The 16,195-nt window shown below is 37.4% G+C and overlaps 3 protein-coding genes and 2 long non-coding RNA genes across 9 annotated transcripts; 3 read left to right on the top strand and 2 right to left on the bottom strand.

Moving 5' to 3' along the window:
* The first annotated feature begins 78 nt into the window (after positions 1–78).
* Positions 79–3,243, top strand: Plap (phospholipase A2 activator protein). Its single transcript, XM_069040756.1, has 7 exons — positions 79–292; positions 346–539; positions 590–965; positions 1,018–1,320; positions 1,367–1,848; positions 2,268–2,827; positions 2,877–3,243. The coding sequence occupies exons 1-7, from the start codon at positions 153–155 to the stop codon at positions 3,204–3,206; spliced, it is 2,385 nt and encodes a 794-aa protein (XP_068896857.1). The 5' UTR covers positions 79–152; the 3' UTR covers positions 3,207–3,243.
* Positions 3,231–3,873, bottom strand: ND-B18 (NADH dehydrogenase (ubiquinone) B18 subunit). Its single transcript, XM_069040775.1, has 3 exons — positions 3,647–3,873; positions 3,428–3,596; positions 3,231–3,378 (listed from the first exon to the last, which is right to left on the bottom strand). Exons 1-3 carry the CDS (start codon positions 3,777–3,779, stop codon positions 3,291–3,293), a joined length of 390 nt encoding a protein of 129 aa, XP_068896876.1. The 5' UTR covers positions 3,780–3,873; the 3' UTR covers positions 3,231–3,290.
* Positions 3,874–4,269: 396 nt separating this feature from the next.
* LOC138125442 (protein-L-isoaspartate O-methyltransferase domain-containing protein 2-like) lies at positions 4,270–14,896 on the bottom strand. Of its 3 annotated transcripts, none has more exons than XM_069040762.1 (4): positions 14,753–14,896; positions 13,888–14,684; positions 13,693–13,837; positions 4,270–5,430 (listed from the first exon to the last, which is right to left on the bottom strand). In XM_069040762.1, exons 2-4 carry the CDS (start codon positions 14,582–14,584, stop codon positions 4,509–4,511), a joined length of 1,764 nt encoding a protein of 587 aa, XP_068896863.1. In that variant the 5' UTR covers positions 14,585–14,684; positions 14,753–14,896; the 3' UTR covers positions 4,270–4,508. The 3 variants fall into 3 exon arrangements, with proteins under 3 accessions (XP_068896863.1, XP_068896864.1, XP_068896862.1); XM_069040763.1 differs by having other exon boundaries at positions 13,888–14,638; positions 14,753–14,879; XM_069040761.1 differs by having other exon boundaries at positions 13,888–14,855.
* Positions 9,010–13,837, top strand: LOC138125454 (uncharacterized). The gene is made up of 2 exons (XR_011157461.1): positions 9,010–9,191; positions 12,964–13,837. It is a non-coding gene; the product is annotated as an uncharacterized lncRNA (long non-coding RNA).
* On the top strand, positions 9,201–12,810 carry LOC138125453 (uncharacterized). Of its 3 annotated transcripts, XR_011157460.1 has the most exons (6): positions 9,201–9,556; positions 9,683–9,874; positions 9,922–10,110; positions 10,168–10,326; positions 10,393–10,621; positions 10,675–12,810. It is a non-coding gene; the product is annotated as an uncharacterized lncRNA (long non-coding RNA). The 3 variants fall into 3 exon arrangements; XR_011157458.1 differs by having other exon boundaries at positions 9,201–9,874; XR_011157459.1 differs by having other exon boundaries at positions 9,201–9,874; positions 9,919–10,110.
* Positions 14,897–16,195: the final 1,299 nt, after the last annotated feature.

The raw sequence follows: 16,195 nt of genomic DNA, 5'->3' as shown, positions 1-16,195 counted from the left end.
TTTGGGAATTAAGATTGCATGCGCAAACACGAGAATGAGGTAAAATTGAAAATTGTTGTGATTTGTCTTGTGACAGACGTAACTGTAGACGCAAACGTCATTTGCCGACGAACGTAACCAAACTTGCTTGTCATAGTAAAATTCTCAAAAACATGGCTATGGCTCAGAAATTCAAGCTGAGCGCTGTGCTTTTTGGACATTCGTTAGATGTGAGAAGTGTAGTTGTTTCGGCGAATAATTCCATAATTAGCGGTTCGCGTGATAAAACCGCGAAATTCTGGAACCCCAACAAGTAAGTACTCAAGTGTACTTGCATGCACGAGGCCACCACCGAGACAATTTCAGCATCAACACCGGTTATTCCCTGGTACAGACATACCAGGATCAAAAGAATTTCGTCATTACAGTTTTATATTTGGAACCGACCGCCGAATTCCCGGACGGTTTAGTAATTACCGGAGGAAACGATAACATAATATACGTCTATAAACCTTCCGAGCCTTTTGCAACATTTACTTTCAAAGAGCACTCCAACGCAGGTGACTTTTACAATTTATGAATGCCCGTGAAACATAACCTATAATTTTAGTTAGTAGTCTGTCGAAATGTTCGAGTACCAATTCTTTCTTGAGCGGCTCGTGGGACTGCACGGCTAAGTCGTGGGCTTTAAACAAAACCGGTTCTACCATGACGTTCACGGGACACGCGGCGGCAATTTGGGCCGTGGTCCAGTTGGTAGATTCCCGAGTTGTTACAGCTTCAGCTGACAAGACTATCGGAATATGGAATTGTGAAGGCGTCAGATTAAATTCATTAAGCGGACACACTGACTGTGTGAGGGGGCTTTTGGATTTGCCAGAATTGCATCAGTTTGTGTCTGTCGCAAATGACGCAACAGTGAGAGTGTGGTCATATTCAGGGGACAGTTTAAATGTTTATTATGGCCATACCAACTACATTTACAGGTTTGAATCGGGTCGACTCTCACAACGTCACAATTGATTACCAAATTTTTAGTATCGCACGCTGCAAGGGTGCAGGTGAGAACTGCTTCGTCACGTCAGATGAAGACCGAACTGTGAGGTTCTGGCGAAACGGTGTAAATGTTGAGTCGTTTCAGTTGCCAGCGCAGTCGGTCTGGTCAGTCGCTTGTTTGTCCAACGGTGACATTGTGACGGGTTCCAGTGACGGTGTCGTCCGTGTATTTACGCAATCCGAGAGTCGGTACGCTGACCAAGCTACCGTGAACAAATTCACTGAAGAAGTGGAAGTGTTAACTAAGCAGAGCACGCAAGAAATCGGAGGTTACAAAATATCAGAGTGTGTATGAAACAATTCACTATTACAAAAGTAACACTAAATTTAGTTTGCCAGGTAAGGAAGCCCTCTATGACCCGGGACGGAAACCGGGACAGATGAAGATGATTCGGGAAGGTGGCGGAGTGGTAGCGTACACTTGGGTGGAAGATGGAGACAAGAGTCATTGGGAAAAAGTGGGAGACGTTCTCGGCAGCACCAACAAGACGAATCAAGATAAGACCATGTTTGAGGGCAAAGCGTACGACTTCGTCTTTTCCGTGGACGTGGAAGATGGGAAGCCCCCACTCAAGCTACCGTTCAATCGAGGAGATGATCCGTACCAAGCGGCCCACACTTTCTTGGCAAAAAATGTACTTCCTTCGTCATATCTGGAGCAAGTTGTGGATTTTATCCTGAAGAATACTCGAGAGCAGTATGTAGCTCCGAGTACGGAATACGTCGATCCGTTCACGGGACAGTCGAGGTACACTCCGAGCGGTACAGCGAACAGCCAAGGGGTCACCGGAACCAACCTCGACCCGTTTACAGGTACATACAGGGTGTCTCAAAATCCGCGAATTCCGAATTCAGAGCGTTGTAGGGGATCACTTCAGTAGTCCAAATATGGAAATAAAAAAAAAGGGACTCCCCTCACAAAGATACATTGGTCTGAAGGTAGCTTTACTTTGGAGGAAAAAAATCTTAAATTTTTGTAATTTTTCTAAAAAATGGAACGGCAACGTAGCTAGAATAGTATTTTGTCACTGTGGATATGAAGGCTGTTATGTATTGAACAAAATTAAAGTGCTTCAGGAAGAGCGAATTCTTTTTCTAAGTATTTTTCGAGCTCCACTGGGTCCTTCCCTACCACGCTCTGAATTCGGAATTCGCGAATTTTGAGACACCCTGTATAACGACGAAATTTTCTCGAGACTTCACGTGATATTTTTTGTTTGTCTTTAATCCAGGCGGAAGCAGTTACTCGACGTCGGTGAACAGTTCACGTCAAGGGTCGAGTTCCAACATTCCGAGCCAAGGTATCAAATTCTTCCCGATAAACACGTATCGAACCTTCGAAATGGGCGACTCCAAAGTAATCTTGATCAAGCTGAAAGAGTTCAACGAAAAATGTGGAGACGGCAAAAATCCCCCTATCAACGAAGCACATCTCGAAGAATTGGTGAAGCTGTGCAACGGACCCCCGGACGATCCCAACGTATTCGACACCTTATTCAAGCTGCTCGAATGGCCGGACGAGATCGTGTTTCCGGCGATCGACGTCATAAGAATGGCCGTCAGGTACAAGAAAAACAACGAGATTATAGCGTCGGCTAATAACGGAATCCTTCTCCAAAAATTGCTGAGTTTCGTTAGCGACAGCTGTAGAATAGCCAACAACGTGATCGTGGCTCTACGGACGTTGAGCAATTTGTTCGTTCACGAATGCGGAGAAGAATTGGTATTCGAGCATCGATTTGACCTCGTCGAGAACATAACGACTTTAGGATCGCTCAACAAAAACGGACAAGTCAGTTTGCACCGACTCATAACGTTGTAGGTTGATTTTGTACTTTCAGATAGCTCTGGCGACTCTACTGTTGAATCTCTCAGTCGCAACTCTCAAAAAGCGGGACGAATTGGGTATTTCGGTTTTGGCAGACGTGATTCCTGATATCCTGACGAAACTCAGCGATCCAGAGTCACAGTTCAGGAGTTATGTCGCTTTGGGTACTCTCCTCACTTCCGCCAGCTCTCTGCAAGCGGCTGAAGTGAAAACCAAAGTGAAAAGTAATCCAGGATTCGTCAGTGCCTTACAGTCGCATCTGATGTCTGGCCAGAACGACTTGGAGAATAAGAGGCGCAACTGCGCTTGTCAAGTGCAGGACATCATTAGTATAAGTTTCTAATGGAATTTATTTAATAAATTTCGATGTGTTTTTCTAATTTATTCAACTTATTTACAAACAACCTACAAGTTTCAATATAAGACTTTACGCAGCGCCCTCCAATTGTTTTCTTTTCTGCTCGCGGACTCTTAGACGTCGCTCGCGTTCATATTCTTTCATGCGTATAACGTGACTGCAAAGAAATTTTCAGTATAACGTTGTGACAAGACAAGTATACCTACTCTTCGTATTTGCAAGTGGCATATTCGTGTTTTTCGTGTTCACATTTAACAGCCCACGGCCAGTTGTCTTTTCGACAGCTCATGAATTTGAGGAGAAAGTGGGCACAGTAGTCGCGTTCTTCCGGTGGTATTTTTGCCGATCTCATCTCTTCCTCGGTGGCTATCATAACTACGGGCAAGGAGTAGATTCGGGGGTGGAACAGTTCTATAAATAAATACCTCTTTCTCTGCGTCCATTTGGAAAACCCAAGCAAGGGTCGAAAGTGGGTTCCTCAAAAGGAGAGGGAGTCACATCTGGATTGAAATAAAGTTTAAATCCACTTTCTGGATAATAACCGAATGCATTCCCCATAGTTTTCCTTTTTCAATGTTTCAAAACATTAAACCTATGACATTCGACGAGATAACCAATGAGGTTATGTAACGCTGTACAGTTATCTATAATACCTACTTCCATAAGTGAAACAGCACTCTATGTTCAAGGACTCTCAACGTTATATTGTTCTAGGATATTGTTCACGTTACAGTTCAAAATTCATGTAGCTCCACAAAGAATGGACGTAATCAAACACACAACACAAGACTCGAACAGTGATTTATTTATAATTTCTGCATAAAATTTTGTTTTTTCGTTATGTGCAATAAAGCAGATTCCTCAGCAGTTTTGAACTACTACTTTGCGGTTTTGGATTAAAAAAAAACAATGCGGACGGTAGTCTATGTTGGGCCGAGGGGTCAGTTTCTCAGCAGTAGATGTCAAATAACAATTCTTTATTACAGAAGTTAAAGAATTAGAATTCTTGAATATTGACATGTACAAAGACGTCGAAAAAAATTCACGATTCAATCAGCCAAAATTACTTTAATAATGAAATACAATAACCCAAAAAAAGCACAAATGTGAGTACATGAAAATACAGAAAATCAGATCGTAACATATAATTTCCTGAATGTCACCAATGTATAAAATTCCTTTAGATATTACATCTTTATCTTTGTAACATTATCTACTTTTAATCGTTTGGGAACGTTCTAAAATAACTCTTCTATTCTATGACATGATTATTAGTTTGCTGAAGGATTAAAATTCTCTGTAAAAGTTGAGGAATTTTTTTACATTGGATGGCAGAGGCAACTGTTGAATTTTGTTCCTCATGTGTGCAGTATATGGACTTATGTACATTTTCTTTCGATTCATCATTTCAACAAATTCACTTTCACTATCACTTTTGTCCTCATTGTCAGTGCTATCTTCACTATCACTATATTTTTTGGGAACATCGACTCTGTCGATTTTGCGCCACTTTGAGCTCAATTTCTTTTCCTTTTCTTTCAGACCTCTCTTACATCTCTTATTATCCTGATCGTCATCGCTGCTGCTCGACAAAACCTTTACCACATCGACGGGTAAATCAGAGATTATTATCTCATCATCTATGCTGCCGTTATCGAGTCTACCTTGCTGGTGGGTTTTTTGTTTGTTCTCGTCCACAACTTCACCAGTGCGGACGTTCACCAGTTTCTCTTCTCCATCTATGACTACCGACTCTACGGTCACGTTGAAACTGACTTCTTTTTGTATGTTTTCAAACGTAGGTTCGCAGCTTTCCACTTCTGTTATGTTTTCTCTGTGGACTATTACTTTACTTTCGGTTTCCATCTCTTCAGGGGTTACTTCGGTAGCAATTTGCTTACTACTGCTCGCTTCTTCAGTCTCGTTATTGTTAGAATTGCCGCTGCTCGTCGAGGCGTTGTTAGTGCGAGGCTTCATACCCAATATTCGACAAGCGCGCTGTGCAGTGTCCATCGGATCATCCGCTGAAGATTCGTCGCTATCTGACGAAGGTCCGTCGGTGTCATTATTTGCCGAACTCGAGCCGCTACTTTCGTCATTGTCTCGATCGTGAGCTGCTGCTGCGCTTCTTCTTTTCTTCTTGCGACCCATCGTTAACAGGAAAAATTCAATGAAATCTTTCCGGGTGTCTCGCCTGTTATTCCCTTCTCTAAAACAAACAATATTTTCATATTTGAGGCGAGAGCGAAGGAAAGTTTCGTTATTACTAAAATTACGACTGCATCTTATAACGAACCTGAGCATGCAGTGTTTTCGAAATTACAACACTTACGGAATTTGATAATGTTTATGTAGTATCGAAAATAATTCCACTAAATCTAATAATCACATACTTTATGAAATTATAGCGAGCAGAAAGAGACTTATGTGATAACTGTATGGCTGCAACATACTTTTGAGTAACTGATATCTATAATACCGTATGCTTAAAAAAATGTATGATCAAGATCGACTGTGAAAAACAAAAGCATGCAAACCTGTGGCGTAACTTTACTATAGAGTCTTTGCTAGTGATGGATAAATGTTTTCAATAGGAAAAAAAATCTGGAAAAACTGAATTAAAATAATTCGGGAAAAACTGAAAGTGCTTTTTTGTATGAACTCAAGATCATAACTCAGGATTCGAACGATGGCTATGCGTAATTCTTTTTTGGTTTTCTTTGTTAGGGTTTTGGATAAGTTTTCGGAAAAAAAAATTCGGGACAATTACAAAGGAAAGTCGGAAAATTCGGACAAATTTCAAAAATTATAATTTTTGTATGCACTCTCGATCATAACTGACAATAGGAGCTATATACATATTTGCTTGATGCTTTTTTTTTTGTTTTCAATTGGAAAAAAATCTGGAAAAACGCAACCCAGTAAATTAAAATAAAATTACATTTGCTTTTACTTTTGTGTTGTTTCGCGATCGGTCTAACAAATGTAGTAGTTTTTTTATTTCTATTCCAATTTATTTGCCTATATGCACAAATATCATCTGACAGCTGATTGTAAAATTGGGAATTAAACTAATCGGATTGTTTACTTGAACATCGATTTTGCAATCGAAATGTAAATATTGGGTGATTCAAAATAATTGTGGATAAATCTGGCAACTATGTACGAAAATTTATGTGGGAACTGTGTGGGTAGGATAGAGTTGACATTTCTTTCGACAGTTCATAGTCGCGCAATTTTATAAGTTGTCAAATGCACGCTTATGAAATGTCATACAAATGTCAACTCTATCCCATTCACACAGTTGCCACATAAATTTTCGTACATATGTAGTTGCAGTACTTATTCAGAATCATTTAGAATCACCCAATAAAGCTGCTTGAGATTCATTGTCGTTTCAAATTTAATGGAAGAAAATATGTAAATCATTTGTTTGGACATGATGAAATTCTGACTTAAATTCTGGAACAAAAACGCATCACATTCCGGGCACATCACACATTTCCAGTATTTCAGCAGTGCAGAATACTGCCGATAGAATTCATCTCCCATGTAAAATTCCTCATTTTTACTTTGTTTACACATTTCCAATAGCTTTCCACAAATTCACAAAACGATCACAAACAAATTTGGATATTGAAATTTGGACAAGACAACATCTGTTGGGTCAGCTAGTTTATAATAACCCTGTATATGTTGTTAACAAGTGGCGAAGAACGGGCCTAGTAGAACGTCGCAGACCAAGAAGAGGCAAACACAGGATATGTATATATGTACACTTGACGACTACATAGCTTTGATTGCGACGATACAAAATAGCTCTTTCGCAACAGCTGCAAGAATGGCATCTTGTAATATACAGGGTGATTTTGAAAGTTGTGCAGATATTTTAATAACGAGCTACTGGCTTCATGTAGAACTCGGAAAAAATGACATTAATTTTTTGAGCTACAATTTTTTTAAATTGTTTTTAGTTTTCTACGTTGTCCTACAACCTCGTAGGTAAAATTTCGGCACATTTTAAAAATACACCCTGTATATCATATTTGATAAAACGTACACCAATGCGGTTTCCTTGTTTTAAAGCATATTTCCTATAGGTTACTTCGCATTGGCGTACATGTTATATAAACATGATATACAGGGTGTATTTTTAAAATGTGCCGAAATTTTACCTACGTGGTTGTAGGACAACGTAGAAAACTAAAAGCAATTTAAAAAAATTGTAGTTCAAAAAATTAATGTCATTTTATTTTTTGACATAGAATTTTTTAAATATTTTTTCCGAGTTCTACATGAAGCCAGTAGCTCGTGATTAAAATATTTGCACAACTTTCAAAATCACCCTGTACAACGTCTCAGAAATAAGTACATTAATTTTAAACAGTGACAGTTCTCGTCAAGAACAACAAAATTTTTATGTATAATTTTTTCGAAATATAATTTTCATTTCAGTATTTTCCTCTCCCATAAATTAACGAGCTGTCTATTTACTCGCATTTTCAAGTTATTTGACCCAATGACAGTGACCGTGAAATAATGCTTTTTGTAAAATCAACGCAAAACATTGCGTTTTTGGAATACAGTTTTTCCGCTCTGCGGGCGAGGTGTAGGTAGTTTTTAGTTAGATTTGTCCGACTTCACAAGGCAGGTGTTTACGTCTTGATTCTGTGATTTAAGCTAAAATTTTGTGAAAATGGCGAATTTATTTTCGAGTAGTGAATATGTACTATGGCGGACAATAAATTTAGGCCGGCAAATTTCTGACATTTCAAAAAAGTCAATGCAAGCGACCATTTATTGTCATTATAACTGATGCGTCAGTTTCTCAAACTGAAGGTTTTCAAGCTGTTTGGCGTTTCCTTTGCTTTTTTCATAACTTACAGATCATGACGCACTAGCATAACTGATTTGTAATAGCACTTCTCTCTGGTGCACGCTTCTTTTCCCAATTTTAATTTTGATTATCGCTGTCACGATGACAAGAATGACAAAAATCGAAAATGGGGTTAGTTGAACATAATGCCAGCTTCACATTTTGATGTCAACTCAATGACAGGCCGGCCTAAATTTATTGTCCGCCATAGTACATAAATATTGTGTTGGTGGCATGATGAAGCGTCGGGAGTGCTCCTCGAATCTAGAGAATTTCCGTGCTACTTCTTGTGGGGGTACATTAAGGACTTGGTATATTCGATCCTAATTGACAACTGAAGTTTTAAGAAAGCGGGTGGAAAATGCTGCCACAACAATTCGCAATAACAGCTGGAAAGAGTGGAGGAAACATTTCGTCGGCGCCTTCATTATTTTATTGACAATAACGGCGGTCACTTTGAACACTTCTTGTAATGGTTAGTGATTACTGATTACTCTAATTACTTCATGAGGATTTTTACAGATTAATACACTAATTTCAGGAGACATTTTGTCATTATTTGGGTACGGGCGGTTCATTAGGGTCAGTTTAAAATATTTATTATTAAAATTGTTTTCATTTAATATCTACCATATGATTCTCTTTTTTCTCTTCCACCCTTATCATTATAGGTTACAGCAACGGGTGCAGCAATTAGCCGCTGTACTTAGGTTCGCAAGAAACAAGTGAAAGTTTTCTTGCATTTGTTTTTTGTTCTTAGCTTATCGGCAACGGCGAAGCAGGTAATCCCCATTAGCGGGTAATGAAATTTTTGCCAAATTTTTCAATAATTTTAATTGGATAACTATAAGGTTTAGGAAAAAAATATATTTAAATATTGTATTGTTGCTATTAACGAGTTCTATTACCAGTTAAAATTAATGTACTTATTTCTGAGACACGTTGTATATATTTTTTTATTTATTAAGCTATGATTTATTAAAGCATGCTACTACTGCCTTGTGGAAACCTTTTAAATTTTTCCTCCTTGGAATTTCTCATTCAATTTTTTCGATATTAACATTTTGCAATGCTGAGTCTGACAGTGACAGTTAGTGACAATCTTCGACCATACAATACATAGACACGGTACACTGAATTTTGGTTGAAGCCAACATATGCAGGTGGGGTAAGGGGAAAACAGCAAGCGAACGCGAAATTGAACCTTGTTGAGATCAAGGCTGCGATTGGTCAATTAGTTTACTTCGCTTGTGATCGTGTCCGCTCGGTGAATTTTAAGTTAATTTCGTAGCATCTCTAATGGCTGCCTAGTTTGCGAAATTGTTGTTTTTGTGCTTTAATCTTGTGTTTGGTGGTGATATAACTAATATAAACTATTATAAACTTTGTTAACTATGGTTAGGAAGTGCTATGTGTGTAAACGACCGTATGAAAAAGCGGCAACGCGTTCATATCACCTGTAAGTACAACGATCCACGTGCTTCATGTAAACAAACCATAAGCGTCACATCGCTATGGAATCTGGGATTCCAACAGAATATTAATTATATTTGTAGAAAATACTCGAAATGTTTTTATGTTTTAGTTTTCCGAAGGATGTAACTGAAAGAAACAAGTGGTTTCAAAGTTTGGGAGTAGAAATTAATTCCCAGCGGTTTACATTTTTGTGTTCGGATCATTTTTTAACTTCTGATTTTTATACTGAACCTAGTGGGAGAAGAAGATTAAAAAAGGATGCAATGCCCACCTCATCTGGAAGCGGTGTTATATGCACAAGGTGAGTCTTACATTTTAAACATTGTTTCTTACTCTAATATGTAGTAGTTCTTCGACTTCAGCATCATCAGTGACTTCAGAGGAGACACTCGATTGTGCAAGTAATTTGCCAGTTCAAGAAAAGGAAACCCTAGCTCTTCCCCTTTCTTCATCATCTTCAGCAACAAAGTCAGCCTCAGAATGTGGAGAATTAAAAGAGAAATCTGTTACCAGCCTTATGGGTCCTCCACAAAAAAGGTGAGAAAAGTTATTTCTTTAATGAGACAAGAAAACTTATATTATGAGGAACTTTAGAGTGAGATTGATGAAGTTACAACGTTTGAAAAGAAACTCAAAATTACTCACAGGAAAAACGACAAAAAAAGTTACAGCGATTGATTCATCTTCTGCCACACCATCAGTAGCGTCAAATGATGAAGATATTGCACAAATTAGACACAAAAAAAGGAAGAGGTAAGAACATAATTCTTAATTGAAATGAGAATATTTGTATGTGTAATGTTATAATTATACATTTAGGAATCCACGATATGTTGGAGATATCTATAGTGATGAATTTAATACTCCCAGAAGAGGAAAAAGAAACTGGCATATTGCCAAACGATCTGTTGCAATTAAACGGAAGAAACTTGTTGCTTTGCAACAAAGAAATAGACGTTTAAAAGCAAGAATTCTTTGTTTGAAATCATTACTGAAACATCTGCATGAAAGCAATTATATAAGTGAAAATGCAAAAATTGCCGTTGGTGTAAGCTACAAAATTCTTATTTAAGTAATTTAATTAATCCAATCATGTTTTAGGCATCGCTTCCAGCGTCATCGGTAGAAATTATCAAGAAGCTGTTAAAAGGGCCGTCCAAACAAAAATATACACCAGAATTAAGAGCCTTTGCTTTGACCTTAAACTTTTATTCTGCTAAAGCGTATAATTACGTGAGGAACAAATTTAATAAATCTCTTCCTCATCCGGATACTATCAGCAAATGGTATCGTTCAGTTAATTGTGCACCCGGTTTTACGGAGGAATCCTTGGTAGCGTTGAAAATGAAAGTTGCAGAAGCTACTTCCCGAAATTATCAAGTTCTTTGTAACTTGGTGATGGATGAAATGGCCATTAGAAAAATGATTGAATGGACAGGAAAGAAATTTTGTGGCTACGTTGATTTTGGTGGCAATTTTGACTCCGATTCAACGCCAGAAGCAAAAGAAGTGTTGGTTTTTATGTTGGTAGCCTTAAATGCCAACTGGAAAATACCGGTCGGTTATTTTTTTTTAAATGGTTTAAACGGCACTGAAAAAGTTAATCTTCTGAACAAATGTCTAGAGTTCATAAATGAATCTGGGGTTGTTGTTTCATCATTTACATTTGACGGAACACCTACAAATCTGGCCATGGCGACAAATTTGGGTGCGTCTTTTGAGGACACTTCGAATTTAATTACTTCGTTCCCCAATCCTCAATCACAAGAAAATATCTTTTTCTATTTAGACGCTTGTCATATGCTTAAATTAATCAGAAATTGCTTGGCCAGTCAGGGAAAATTGACAGATGGGGATGGAAATGAAATTTTGTGGTTTTTTTTTGAAAACCTGGTCAATTTACAGAACATTGAGGGTCTTCATGCTGCAACAAAATTGCGGAAAAGACATTTACAGTGGGCACGAGAAAAGATGAAAGTGAAAATTGCAGCACAGACGTTTAGTAATAGTGTAGCGGATGCTTTTCTTTTCCTCTGTTTAGATTTGCAACATGAAGATTTTCTAGGTGCTACCGGCACAGCAACGTTCTGCAAAATTTTCAATAATTTATTTGATATATTAAACTCACGAAATTGGGCTTCAAAAACAAAATACCGTAAACCATTATCTATGAGCAATCATACAGAAATTATTGATTACTTAAAATATTGTAAAAACTATATTTTAGGCCTTAAATTGAATGGTGTACCAGTAGTGCAAACAAACCGAAAAACTGGATTTCTCGGCTTTTTGGTGGACATTGAAAGTTTAATGTCTATGTTTACAAAATATATACAATCTGAAACTCCCTTGTTGAAATATATATTGACATACAAGATCTCACAAGATCATCTTGAAATATTTTTTAGTGCTGTGAGGAGTAGAGGTGGATCCAACAACAACCCCACTTGCAAACAGTTTGAAGCGATTTACAAACGCCTATTACTTCACACTGAAATAAAAGGTGCAGATTCAGGCAATGCAGTGGCGATAGATAATACGTCGCTATTGCATTGTTCATCTAGAACTTTAACTTGTAATGATAATGGTGAGAACTTACAAGACACGCCAGATTTTATTCAAATTTTCAATGAACTGCAAGAGCATGATTATATCAGCACTCCAGTGTGGCATTTAACAACCTATACGACAGATATTGTGGCATATATATCTGGATTTGTTGTTAAATGTCTCACAAAATGTATTAGCTGTGCTTTTTGTCTTCTCACCCTCGAAAATAGTACTGTTGTTTCTTTGTTACAACAAAGAAAACAATACGGCAGAATGGTTAGTGCTTCTCCATTGGTAATTAAAATTTGTGAAACTGCAGAAAAATGTCTCAGAGTGATTAAAGCAGAGCATGACATTTTTCACATGAAAAATTTGCCAAATATATTGATAAATTCTACCATTAGAAATTTACCGTTAACTTTGTTTGATGACTTTGCTGAGCATATGGTCACTGAAAATATTTTAAACAATCATTGTTTACAGTTGATTAAATTAATTTTAGAAAAATATTTTAAACTAAGACTACATCATGAAACTACACGGTTAAATGATGCAGACACTGGCAATAGAGTGAGAAGTATGCTCACAAAAACAATATTGTTTAAAGGTCAGTAGTATATAATTCCAATTGTATCTCTTTTCGGTTTTTTTTAATACACATTTTGTTTTTAAATATTTATTTTCGAATTTATTGTTTTATTGCCCCCTAAAAACGACCCGCCTCTGTTGGAAAGTCCACGCCCCTCCCACCGTTCTCCCCTCTCGCCCATTCATGTTGCTTTCAAACAAACTGCCTACAAACTGGTTCGCATGCCGTGTCTATGTATTGTATGGTCGAAGGTGACAATGGTTGACAGTGGAGGTAATGTCAAAACGAAACATGACATCACGTGGTTTGCGCAGAAGACGAATGTGGGATTTGAATCCAGCTTACGTATATGACAGTGGCGGAGTCCAAAATAAAAAAAAAAACACTTTTTGTTAGGTTAGGTGAATGTTCTGAAGATGAAGATAGTTTTCATTATTCTATTAGAGGTTCTAACCAATCTTTTTTTTTTGACAGCCATGATAAAAAAGATATCCTCTTTCATAATATGTACTATCGGCGCCATCGAAATGTGAACGCCAAATTTTCCTAGTGTGTGTTGAAGCATTAATCATAGGCGTGCGTTAATGTGACAGATTTGTGACAATTTTCATAAACATAATTAGTCAACAGATTTAATTTATTTTTAAACAATATACCTGCCACGACACTTGACCGATATAGGAAAAGCGAGGGCTGTTGCCAAACTCGACGAAAATTGTAAAAATTGTAATAGAAAGTTATAGGTAATAGAAATCTTTTCTTAACTTCCATACATATAGTACGCCAGTGAACAAAGTTTTATTTAATGTACATAGAACAAAACAGAAGACGTTTCTATGGCACCAGAAATTCGTTCACATTTCGTTGGCGCCGATAGTACATATCATTAATTAACATTTTAGAGCGGGGGCAGCGGCCGGCGTGACGACGACGTGTTAACAGTACTGATTAACCATCTCACTAAAACTAATGTCACTCACCTTTTCCCAGGTTTTTTCTTTCTTAAAGTCCTCCGGCACTTCTTTATGCTTTTAACCTTAGGATGCTCCAGTTCAATGTTTCTTCTTAATAAATTTCTGACAGTGGTACGACACAGTTCTTGCAATGATAAAGGTTCAATATCAACTGGAAAAATGTAATAGACCCTGACCAAAAGTAAGTAAGACATTACTTACAAAATGGAACAGTTTCTTGATTTACTTGTTCCGGTTTTATGAGGGTTGTAAATGAAACAGATAACAAATAATGAGTATTCCAGCTGGTTTCTGACATTCTCCTCATTTCAATCAAGCGTTCATTTATGGGTATGACTAAGGTCCCTCCCACTTTGATTAGATTTTTCATATAACTGAGATACTTTTCAGGACAAGCAGCTCCACAATAAACCCTATCATATTGATGGTAACCACTAGGTAAAGACAGGCAATTCCCTTGCATGAACTTTGGCTCACAAAAATCAAACTCATCCATAGCACCTGAATGTTTCTTAAAATCCTCCAATCTCATGTACGCATATTCTATAACGTTTTCGTGGATCTCGATCCCGTGATTGATGCCGTAAGTGCCCAACAACAGTCCCGCTACTGTATTAAGATACCCAGTGCCTGATCCCAGATTGAGAAAACTCAAACCTGGTCTCAGCTTCAGCCCTTCCATCACCTCGCTGTAGATGCAAGGTGCCGATATGTGGAAATTTCCGTTTTTCCACGCCACGTCTCGATACGCATCGGCCGGCGGGTCGGGCAGAAAATACGCCCCTCTGTCTACGGCCCGAAGTACCCTCTCCACCGTCGATGTCTTTATGTAATTCGCCTCGATCAGATTATCAACGAGCTCATCGTTGTTCTCTCCGGCGCTCACTCCGGCCCCCATTACGACGTCTCCGGTCAAAACAAATTACGTCACAACGTGAAAATTTGTTTACCTCTGAAACGTCAACGGATCCAAAATAGTCGCAGCTGTCGTCGCCCAACTTCGACGACAATCATCGAAAAGTTATTAGACCGATTCTAATGCGGATATTAAGCAAATACAACTTACATTTTCAATCAGCAAATTAATAAATACGACGCAATAATCTACACGAATGGAATCAAGCAATCAGCTGTCGTTTTGATTAAAATGGTGGCGACTTGAGCAGTGTTGCCATGTCGTCCAGGCTAAATTTAAATTGTTGCTGATTATTTATCAGGATCGATGATTTCCTATAATTTATAAAATTATTGTGTCGAAGGTTGACGAAAAAAGAAGTAAGCCACCCAAAGCGGCTTACTTAAAACCAGTTGACATTCAATCAAGTTATGGGAAACGAATCACAGTGGAAGACAAAATTATGTCATTCAAAAATAAAACTGGTAGGTATACTTTGTCCAGCGAGAGATTGGGAGATTTTAAATTGTATTAAATTAACGCAACACAACAAAATGCACTAGAATACATTAATTAGACCATAATTTGAGGGCAAAAATGGTAGGTACTGCTTGAAGAATATATTCACTATTCACGTGCGCTAGGTACTCCTTCTTCTACGTAGTGGTTCTTAAACTTCTTATCTCAACCAATCTCTCGCTGGACAAACTTTACCTAGATCTCTGCTGGTTGTGCTTTCTTGCTTTTGGCAGAAATTAAAAAACCAAATGTACATTTACAAATGATACATAAGTAGGTACAGTCGATGGACAAATAAAACTGGGACAAAAATGACAATCACATAAGTCAAAATTTACAAATTTGCATCGTTTAATTACGGCTTTATCACAAATAGGTTAACTTTGGTATGACATATTATATAGACATTGACAAATATATTGACAATTCACTGGTCTGATTTACATAGATTAAATTTTAAGTGTCCCAGTTTTATTTGTCCACCAACCGTACATCACTTATCACAAATACATTAATTTCTTTATTACTCCAAAACAAAGTGGCAACATCAGTTTAACGTCTTGTTAACATTACATAAATATCTTGGATGCTTTGTAATAACAAATTAAAATTTTTTGCAACGTTGTTGCTTCATTATTGTTATTCTGAAATGAATACATATAAAATTTGTATGTAATAGTACAAATCTTGATGTAAAAAAAAAAATAATTAGACATGTACAGTGGGGAGCACGGAATTTCGCACGCCAATTTGTACGTCATTAAAAAAAAACTATCTAGTCTAAGCTTTATTGTCATTATAATCAATAATGAGGTGGGATACGCATGATATATGTGATCATGACTGATGTTTCACCTAAACTGTCACGAAACTGCCGCCAGTAGGTATCTCATTTTAATAAAATTAAGTCAGTGAAATGTCCAATGTGTGCGAAATTCCGTGCTCGCCACTGTACGTACGTATAATACTTAAATAAAAGTAAAGAAAAATAAAATACTGATATAAAATAACTGAACCGATTGGTTTCAAAAATTAAATAATTGCAGACAAATCAAAGAGAATAATAATCAATATGCATTCTTAATGTAACTTTTA

This window comes from Tenebrio molitor, chromosome 3, assembly GCF_963966145.1.
Source record: "Tenebrio molitor chromosome 3, icTenMoli1.1, whole genome shotgun sequence".
NCBI lineage: Eukaryota > Metazoa > Arthropoda > Insecta > Coleoptera > Tenebrionidae > Tenebrio > Tenebrio molitor.
This window is presented reverse-complemented; position numbering and strand designations above follow the sequence as displayed.

Coding starts and splice junctions, on each gene's coding strand:
- Plap (XM_069040756.1), top strand. CDS start 153: ATGGCTATGGCTCAGAAATTCAAGCTGAGCGCTGTGCTTTTTGGACAT. Junction 966..1,017: donor CATACCAACTACATTTACAG/GTTTGAATCGGG, acceptor CCAAATTTTTAG/TATCGCACGCTGCAAGGGTG. Junction 1,321..1,366: donor GGAGGTTACAAAATATCAGA/GTGTGTATGAAA, acceptor CACTAAATTTAG/TTTGCCAGGTAAGGAAGCCC.
- ND-B18 (XM_069040775.1), bottom strand. CDS start 3,779: ATGGGGAATGCATTCGGTTATTATCCAGAAAGTGGATTTAAACTTTAT. Junction 3,597..3,646: donor AAATGGACGCAGAGAAAGAG/GTATTTATTTAT, acceptor CCTTGCCCGTAG/TTATGATAGCCACCGAGGAA. Junction 3,379..3,427: donor GCCACTTGCAAATACGAAGA/GTAGGTATACTT, acceptor ATTTCTTTGCAG/TCACGTTATACGCATGAAAG.
- LOC138125442 (XM_069040762.1), bottom strand. CDS start 14,584: ATGGGGGCCGGAGTGAGCGCCGGAGAGAACAACGATGAGCTCGTTGAT. Junction 13,838..13,887: donor TCAAGAAACTGTTCCATTTT/GTAAGTAATGTC, acceptor ACATTTTTCCAG/TTGATATTGAACCTTTATCA. Junction 5,431..13,692: donor AAGAAAAAACCTGGGAAAAG/GTGAGTGACATT, acceptor TGTTTGTTTTAG/AGAAGGGAATAACAGGCGAG.